The sequence below is a fragment of the Sesamum indicum genome, linkage group LG9 (assembly GCF_026168435.1).
Source record: "Sesamum indicum cultivar Baizhima isolate 11 linkage group LG9, ASM2616843v1, whole genome shotgun sequence".
Lineage (NCBI taxonomy): Eukaryota > Viridiplantae > Streptophyta > Magnoliopsida > Lamiales > Pedaliaceae > Sesamum > Sesamum indicum.
The window spans coordinates 9,186,795-9,196,961 of NC_142665.1; the positions used below are offsets into that span (position 1 = coordinate 9,186,795).

The 10,167-nt window shown below is 30.8% G+C and overlaps 1 protein-coding gene across 1 annotated transcript; it reads left to right on the top strand.

Moving 5' to 3' along the window:
- The first annotated feature begins 1,777 nt into the window (after positions 1-1,777).
- On the top strand, positions 1,778-9,873 carry BST1 (DNAse I-like superfamily protein). The gene is made up of 10 exons (XM_088885140.1): positions 1,778-1,976; positions 2,100-2,193; positions 2,898-2,978; positions 3,550-3,637; positions 3,745-3,849; positions 4,289-4,778; positions 4,957-5,150; positions 5,517-5,625; positions 7,731-7,879; positions 9,507-9,873. The coding sequence occupies exons 1-10, from the start codon at positions 1,836-1,838 to the stop codon at positions 9,727-9,729; spliced, it is 1,674 nt and encodes a 557-aa protein (XP_088741266.1). The 5' UTR covers positions 1,778-1,835; the 3' UTR covers positions 9,730-9,873.
- Positions 9,874-10,167: the final 294 nt, after the last annotated feature.

Consider the following 10,167-nt stretch of genomic DNA (forward strand, 5'->3'; position numbering starts at 1 on the left):
AAATCCCTATTTTAATCCCATATTTATCTGTCACCATTTTAGCCCATCCTAAAATGTAAATACCACCTTAAAATTTGTCCTTTCTATACAACCTATCCTCAATGTTTACACTGTGTATTTATAATTTTAGACTTATTAGGTATACTATATTACCAACCATGTTTTCTAGGATTAATTACATTTTTCTTTCTTAAATTTGGTATAATTGTACATAGATTTTCTATAGTTTGAAAAATTATATCTAGTATTTCCGAAGTTTGCTTTCTTCCAACAAATAAGTCATTTCGTTAGTAAAAATTCACTATATTTGCTGATATTAAAAAAATTAACTGAAAATGGATATTTACATTTGATTGACTTATTACTACAGGTCAAGCAATATTTTCTAAACTATCTTTATAACGGTGAAAATATACCTCCACACATACATTAACGCATGAAGACGTATGAGCATAATTTGGCTATAAAAAGATTTATTTGACTTACAATAAATCAGTAATAAGTCAATTGGGGATAAATATAGATTTGTTTTCAATTTTTTTGTTAATATAAATAAATTAGGTGAATTTTGACTAACGAAAAAATTTATTTGTTAGACGAGAGCGAACCGCAACAATAATAGATGTACGTTTTTTCAAATACGGGCCATGTAAAAGTACTAATTACTAGCAATAAATTCTTGGGAGGGGGGGGGGGGATGTAGAGTGACTGAGCTTTGAATTCAACATCCCAACTATGAAATATTGTGTTATTAATTATTGGAGCGTCCCTCGGGAACGTGAGCTCTAATTTTAAATTTATAGGAATCTTTTTTCTTTTAATTCAAACTGAATTTTTGCACTCGAAATAAATGCAATTAACATTGAAAAATCAAATCAATCATAAATAGTTCGCTATTACAGATATAATTTCTTTACATCAATGCTTTCATTCTCAAAATATTCAAAAAATAATTAACAAAAAATAATTAACAAATAACAAATAGTTTTTAATATTATCTAATTATGGGTATAATTTTTACATTAAAAAGTTAGTGAGACAGTGTCACTAACAACAGTTTTTAAATATAGAGGACCTTTCTTTTTTATATTAAAATAGATATAACTTTGTATTTTTCCTAATTAAATTTCTTAATTTCATTTTTCAAATATCTATTTATAGTTCTATACTATTATAAAAGATAATTTTATTATCATACCAACTATTGTTCTTATTCTTTCGCTTCAATAAAATTTGATCTTAATTGTAATTTGAGTGTTTTCTAATAAATTTACTAAAATGATTCTCAAACTTCCTCAACTTTTGGTACTCATAGCGTGCGATCATACCAACAATAATGCATCGGATCCCATCAAAACTCTAAAGTTAAGTGTTCTTAGACGAGAATAGTACTAGCATGGGTGACCTCTGAAAAAGTCCTCGTATTGCATCATTTTTTACGAACTGTTACTCCCAACTTTTGACACTCATACATTTTTGAAGCCGCTATCCCATTATTGGTAGCTAACTTGTTAACTAAAATTTTAATTATTTATAATTTTTAAATATTTTTATACATACATGGAATAGAGTGTGTGTATATATATATATATATATATAATGGGTAAAAATGGAAGACCAGGCAATGCTGAACTGTGTTGTTTTAGCTTTAAACCACCTACGTCCCGAAAGAAATGGCGCCAATACCTCATCATCACATTCAACTTCAAATATATATCTTAAAAAATAATAATAATAATAATATTAATTAATTTTTCTTTTCTGAAGATGTACCAAAAATTACAACCTGGGAATCCCAGAAAAGGAATTAATCAACTGCATTTTCAGGGCTTGTTATGATCAATGAATGTGACAGCCGGCGAAGGCCCACCACCGCCGATGATACTATGACTAAGGCCATCGACGGCGGCACCTCCTCCTCCACCAGCCCCACTTCCACCCCTGATAATTCTGTCAAACCTGAAAAGAAAAAAAAGGTATTTTTTATTTATTAAATTTGTAGAATTTAGTTTCTTGCAGCTTTTTTAATTCTTTTCTTTTGGTGTCTGTATACATACATATATACATGTATGTATAAATTGAAATAAATGGGATAAAAGTCTATTATTCCAAGGATTTTTAGCTCCAAGAGACACAGCAGAGGGAACTCAATAGAGGACATTCTTCAATCATCAGATCTTGGAAATGAAAATGGTTCGTTCTTTTGTTTTCTGTTTCTTGTCCTCCCCCCCCCCCCCTCCTAAAATTGCAAATTTTAATCCGATAAATATGATTAGGTGGCCATTTTAATTCTGTAGGAATTCGACCAAATTACACTTTTAGTTTCATATGATATTGGGTTCAATTTTATGAGATGTTTAAAATAGTCCTAAAATTTTAAAAGAAAAAAAAACATTTGACAGATTTAGTCGTATGCATTACATAATTTTTAAAATAGTCCCAAAATTGAAGAAACTCGACCAATTTAGTTCCATAAATCCCGTAAAATAGATAACTAAATGTGTCGAGTTTTTTAATTTTAGAATTATTTTGAAAAATCCCATAATTAATAGGACTAAATGTATCAATTCTTTTTGTTTTTTTTATTGTGGGACCATTTTAAAAATCCCATAAAATTGAGAACCAAAAGAATTGAACCCTATCTTATGGGCCTAAAGTATAATTTTTCCTATATACGAATTCATCTTGACAATTTTATTCTGTAATTTTAAAATTTTTACATATTGAGGACAAAAATGATCGAGATTTGCTAAAATAACCTGAAAAGTGGACGTAATTGACCAACTTAATTATGTGTAATTTTCCGACCATTTTTGTCCTTAATATATGAAATTTTTAAAATTGTAGTTATATATTACTTTTTGATAATCTTTGCGTTGTTGGGTGTTTGGTAGCAGAATCCGAAGGAAATATTACATCAAGAACAACAGCTTTTTGGCAGGAGGCTACACCCAGCAACATGAGAAGAGGTCTTTCAGGTAAAATCCATCCATCATCCAAAAATAAATAAATAAATAAATAATATTTAATATATGTAACCCTTCATGTGCTGAAAAACCTAAATCATTATAATATCATGTCAATTTTTTCTTACATTATAGTATAATATCCATGAACATTATTTTTACTTTGCCATATGATGAGTAGGCGATGGCTATGCTAATTGTCCTTACACTGAAGAAAGAAAACCCATATTATTCTAAAGAATTCTCGTATCTCCGGCATATTTTTATGTTATCCTTATAATCCAAGAATCTAGTGTTCGTGCAGTAGGTCGATACGACATTAATTGGATATACGCCACGTACTAATCTAGTCGAAGCCCGTATATATGTTTTCGCTTGTGTATATGTATTTTGGTAGCTTACCTAACAGAAGACTAAAGTGTCTGTGTAAGAAAACTGCAATTGCATTCATTGAATGTTGAAAAGAACTTAAGTTTGTGGTTGTTTTTTCTTGCATAGATGTTGTCACTTAGTGCATTGACCCTTACTTAGGACATGAGGGGGAAATATAAAAGAGCTGTAATGATTTGTTTTTCCCTCTCAGAACGGCATAGTTGCGCGGGGATCGAAAGCCTAAGCCTCTCGAGTTTTGATCAATCGATGGCACCGTCCATGACAGTTCAAGATGTCCGGTATGAGCTGTAACTAATCGTTCTGAGACTTTTTGAACGTATAAAATAAAAAAAGAATTGAATGTATTAAGGTATTGAAAATAGGGTTTGTTGAGAAAAAATTGTAGGATTTTCGTGGGAACGTGGAATGTGGGAGGGAACAGTCCTAACTATGGACTCAACCTTGAGGATTTCTTGCAGGCGGAGGGCTCTGCAGACATCTATGTACTCGGGTACTATATATATATGTGACTTGCTGCTGTTTAATTGTTTGAAGAGCATAGATATGCAAATGTTCATGGAGAAGAAATCCATTGGCTAAAACCATCGAGAAGCCTGTGATTTCATGTTAGAATTCATGGAATAGGAACATCTATATATATATATATATATATCAAAGTGCATCATGTAATAAAACATGTTCATCTCATGTGATTTCATGTTCGAATTCATGGAATAGAAACATATTGAAACAATACAACTTTAATCAGAAATTGAGCATTCGCATGGACGCAGGAGAATTCAGAGTCCTTGTGGCCGACGTTCTTGCGTTCAATTGATTCTTCATTCTTGTTTCTATCCACTCTTTATTACCTAGTTCGTCGTTCCTAATTATAAGATTGTTATGTTTTTTCTAAGACAAAGTGTTTTCTTTTTTTTCACATAATTTAGGTTTCAGGAGATTGTCCCACTAAATGCAGGAAATGTGTTAGTGGTAGAAGACAGCGAGCCAGCAGTAAAATGGCTAGCCCTAATAAGCCATGCCCTAAACAAACCGTTGTCCGATGATTCAAAGGACTCGAAATCCGTCAACATATTCCACAAGCCATATTTGAAAGCTCTCAGTAAGAATCTGAGGGGTGAGAGTGAACTACTCAAGGCCTGCAATTGCTCTAGGGATTCCTTGATCTCGAACCGGAGGGCTAGAAAACTCACAGACCCTTGTGGATCACCCTTCAGTTACTGTGATCCAAGCATGGATGATTTCCTCTCAATGGCTGAGATTTCCTTGCCCACAAGGCTCAATTACCAGCTTGTCGCGAGCAAGCAAATGGTCGGCATCTTCCTGTCAATATGGGCTCGACATGAGCTGGTTAAAGACATTGGTCATCTTAGGATTTCTTGCATGGGACGAGGCATCATGGGCTACCTTGGTAATAAGGTAATTGGTTTAAACATTAAAATTTTAAACTTCTCGTGCACCCTGTTGACCTGCCTTAATTTCATACGAACAAAGTACCACCATTAGGTCAGAGGTTGTCTTGTTAAAGACAAGGAGTTCAACTCAAAATAGTACTAGACATTATACGAAGGAATTCTAACGTAGACGTTATTTGCAGGGTTGTATATCTATAAGCATGACACTGCACCAAACGAGCTTTTGCTTCGTGTGCAGTCACCTGGCGTCGGGGGAGAAGGAAGGAGACGAGCTAAGACGAAACTCAGATGTAACCGAAATCCTAAAGGGCACTCAATTCCCAAGAACTTGCAAGAATCCAAGCCGCAAAATCCCAGAAAGAATCATGGACCACGAGTAAGTTCATCGACCATGAATAGCATTTAGTTATTAATTCTAGGAGAAAAATGCAAGTAACTCCCGTGATATTGTAAATGAACAAATTATCCTCTTATAAGAAAAAATATCAATTTATCTTTTGTATTTTTCAAAATACAGCAACTTACCCTTTATATTTTTTAAGTAAATTATTTTTCTTTATAATAAGAGGGTAATTTATTCATTTATAATATCATAAAACAGTAAATTATATTAAACCCTTAATTTCCAAGTCCAATTTCACTACATTGATTTTGCAATATTATGACACAAGTCCTTTCTTCACGAGTACATATATATGCTAATTATATTCTTACAACCTTGTAAAAATAAATTTTTTTACAGCCGTACGATATGGCTAGGGGACTTGAATTATCGAGTGGGATTGAGCTATCAAGAAGCAAGGCTATTGCTAGAGGATAATGATTGGGAATCCCTCTTGGCCAAAGATCAGGTTGGTGTTGGTGTATCTATTATTAAATTATTATTATTATTTTTTTATAATTTAAAATTAAATTAATTTATGGGGTTTACAAGTCAAAAAGATACTTAGCTAATACACCCCCTAAGTCTACATGATATCTCTAAATGTCAATATTAAAGAAGTCAATTCATAATGTAGCTCATTTCTAGATATATATGTACGTGCAAGTCTCCTAAGGGTTGTGGTTTCTGATAACTTACATCACAACCTTTTATTTTAAGTAATAAGTAAATAGGTACATATAACATTTATTATAAGATATATGTTGCTTTTTTATTATAATTAATTATCATAGTAAAAATAAAAACTCGATCGTGGCCAATATTAATAAGGAAAAAGTATTATTTTAGTCCGCTAAGTATGCCTAATTTTAATTTTAGTTCGATAACTATGTCCATTTTTGTTTAGGTCCAGTAACTTACGAAATTGCTTACTTTTAGTCCTCTGATAGATTTTCGGACAATTTTACTCCTATGAGTGCATATGGACTAAAACTGTCTTTCAAAAGTTGCATAGGGGTAAAATTATTCGAAAATCTGCAAGAGGACTAAAAGTAAGCAATTTCGTAAGTTACTAAACCTAAATAAAAATGAATATAGTTATCGGACTAAAATTAAAATTAAGCATATTTAGCGAACTAAAATAATACTTTTTCCTATTAATAAAGAGAAAATTACATTTTTTTACGTCCCTTAGGTTAGTCGTTTTGTAATTTGGTCTCGTTGTTTTGTAACTTGCATCCCATAATTATGAAAAAAAAAATTATAATTTTTGTCTCAAACTTTAATTATATTAAATTTCTAATAAAAATGTAAGTCAGTGCCCCTCAAGACTTAACGAAACCCGTTCCATGCACGTGATGTTTCCATCAAAAATTTAACAGCATTAAAGTTTAATTTTTGACTAAAATTGTGAATATTTTAGAGTTGTATATGAGATGCAATGTGACGAGTTCAAAAAAGTTGGGACCAAAAAGTCACAAAAAGACTAACCTGTGGGACATAAGATTAACTAATTAACTACAGTCGTAATTTTTTTTTCCCACTAATTAACTTTAGTCTACGACTGGACAAATTAAATTAGTCATAGCTAAAAATCATAAAAAATATTTTGAATATAATTGAAATCATGAAAATTATTGGTTAACGGTGTGTGATCAAAATTTAAGTTTTGGATTAGTTTTGTTTGACTCTTATGAATAGTATTAATTTATCATGATTTGTAAGTCGAGGAAAAATGCAACTTTGGTCAACTAACATAGGGTAGTGGCAGTTTCAGTCTAGGCTAATTTCAGATTTGCAATAAACGACTGTAATCTATCTAGAATGGCAAATTTGTTTCAAAAAACTCAAATTTGGCCGGAAAATTTAAATCTTCTTAATCTGTAGGTGTCATGTGCAGGTCATATGACAAATTCCAATCAAATTAGGGTTTGTTGGATCAAAATCGTCATTTTTCATAAGTTACAATCTTATATTGCAAATCTTGAATTCGTCTGAACTGAAATTACCACCATCCCTATGTTAGTGGACCAAAATTACATTATTCCAGACCAAAATTGCATTAGGGATAATGTAAATTTAGTCCACTAACTAGGTCAATTGAAAATTTGTCATAAAGGACTACAATTTATGGAAAAAAAAATGACAATTTTGTTCCAATTAACCTTAATTTGATTGAAAAGTTTAAAAAAAAATTCCTCAATTTCTAAGTGTCACGTGTAGGCTATATGACAAATTTTGGTCGAATTAGGATTTTTTTACCATAATTATTATTTTTTATAAATTATAATCTTTTCTTACAATTTTCGAATTGATTTGTACTGAAAATCATCACAGACCACCCCTAAGTTAGTGGATCAAAATTGTAATATTTTCCCTTGTACGTTGCATTAATTTGTAATGTAGGAAATAGTTTGTTCTTTTATGCGATTGTTGAATTATTACCATTTTACGCTGTATGTGTATATGTCAAATTTATAATAAGAATATTAGATGAAAAATTAAATTTAAAAATAAAAGTACATACTATATAAAAAATAAAATATTTGAATTAATGAATGGTTTGAACAACAGCTGAACAGGGAAAGAGAAGCTGGGAGAGTGTTTAGTGGGTGGAATGAAGGGAAGATTATGTTCGCACCCACGTACAAGTACTCCCAAAATTCTGATTCCTATGCTGGAGAGAACACCAAGTCCAGGAGAAAACGAAGGACCCCTGCATGGTACTTGCTAACCCCCCACCCAACACACACACACACACTATATATATAGGGAAAACTATTATTTTAGTCCGCTAAGTATGCCTAATTTTAATTTTAGTTCGATAACTATGTCCATTTTTGTTTAGGTCCAGTAACTTACGAAATTGCTTACTTTTAGTCCTCTAGCAGATTTTCGGATAATTTTACTCCTATGAGTGCATATGGACTAAAACTGCCTTTCAAAAGTTGCATAGGGGTAAAATTGTTCGAAAATCTGCCAGAGTACTAAAAGTAAGCAATTTCGTAAGTTACTGGACCTAAACAAAAATGGACATAGTTATTGGATTAAAATTAAAATTAGACATACTTAGCGGACTAAAATAATACTTTTCCCATATATATATATATATATATATTTCAAACACAAAATATTTTATTTTAAATTAAATGCGACCCATAATTTGGTATAATTAGATATAAAAATAATGTAGTTTGGAAAATTATTCCTAATATCCTAATATTTATTTTTGCCCACAAATAGATTCACTCACTAGTAAAAATTCATATAATTTGCCGATATTAACAAAAAATTGAATGAAAATTCATATATGACCTCGATTGATTTATTCCAAAATTATTGCATGTGAATTTGTTAGATATATTATACTATTTACCTTTACAATTTAATTTTAATTACAAGTGCTTGAGAACGTTGCATTTTTTGTCCCATATGTTAGGATTTTTTTCAATTTAGTCCCATGCTTATATTACATCCTATAAGTTGATTTGTTTTCTAATTTTAGTCATTGCGTGTATTTTCGTCCAATGATTAACAAAGGCTTTAGAATTTCCACACATTTTCAGTTAATTATTGGACAAAAAATGTATGTGAGGACTAATATTGAGAAAATTTTCAGCTTATGGGAGACAATATGAGAAAATCATAACAAATATGATTAAATTGAAAACGGCCCTAACATATGAGACCAAAAATGCGATGATCAAAATGCGATTTTTCCACTAGTACCTCCTCACATGAATTTGAATGTAAAGGTGTATGAGGGTAGTTTAGTCAAAAAAAGATTTGTTTAATTTGCAACAAGTCTAATATGAATTTTCATTCAATTTTTTGTTGATGTCAACAAATTACTTGAATTTTTACTAACTGATGTGTCTATTTATTAGATGAAAATAAATATTGGGATTATTAGACGTAATTTTTCAAACTCAGAAGTTTACATGTAATTACACCAAATATTTGCAGAACAATGTAATTATCCATATATTTAATAGGAAGTGCATTATACTTATTACATATTTTTCTGTATAGTATAGAAAAATATTATTAATTATATATATCGTAAGTGTAATAATATTTATGCAAATTAATTAATTGCATATAATCAAGACTAGTTCTGACAAAAAACAAATTCTTCAAAATAGGATGAGTTGGTTTTATTCCATCAAAAAAATATATTTATGGAAAAATAATATTGCATCTGATATTTTATTTATGTGTATAAAATATTTTTTTTTAGAAAAAAAAACTTTAGAAACTGAGAAATATAATCAAAATAGAGACATATCCATTAATTGCTCAAATCTTCCATAAAAATTTGTTGTAACACGACGACGGATTTCACCTCAGGTGTGACAGAATTTTATGGCGTGGCAACGGGATCGAACAATTATCGTATGTACGAGGGGAGTCGAGATTTTCCGACCACCGGCCGGTGTCCGCCGTCTTCGCGGTGGAGGTGGAGGTCAGGAACAAAAACATCAACAAGTTCAGAAAGGGATATTCCTGCGCAGGCACCAAGTTGGAATTCCAGGACTGCATGCCTCAAAGGCATAGTTTTTGCGAGTTTTAGCTATAGATCGATACTTACTAACTCACATCGACTCATATCAGATTGAATTTTCTGTTTTAAATTTTATTGTATTCTTTTATTATGTTTAATATATACGCGCTTACATGTATAAAAAGTATGTTTTTTATTTTATTCCGGAAAAAATTTTGTACACGTAGCGTGTATATATTAAATGAAATAAAAAACATGCAATAGAATTTGAAATCGATAATCCAAATGTGATGGGTTCTTGTGCTCTTTTCATGTCTTCTTGAAAAGAATTATATATAACTCTACAAGAACAAAGAATGCTAATAGAAAAAGATTAAATAGCAATTTTAAAATAATTATTACTTATATATAACTCTTCATAAATTTTTTAATCCTACCCTATACTTAAATAAATAGAATAAATTATAGGCTAAATTCTATTTTTTCCTCCTGTATTTGAGAAAAATA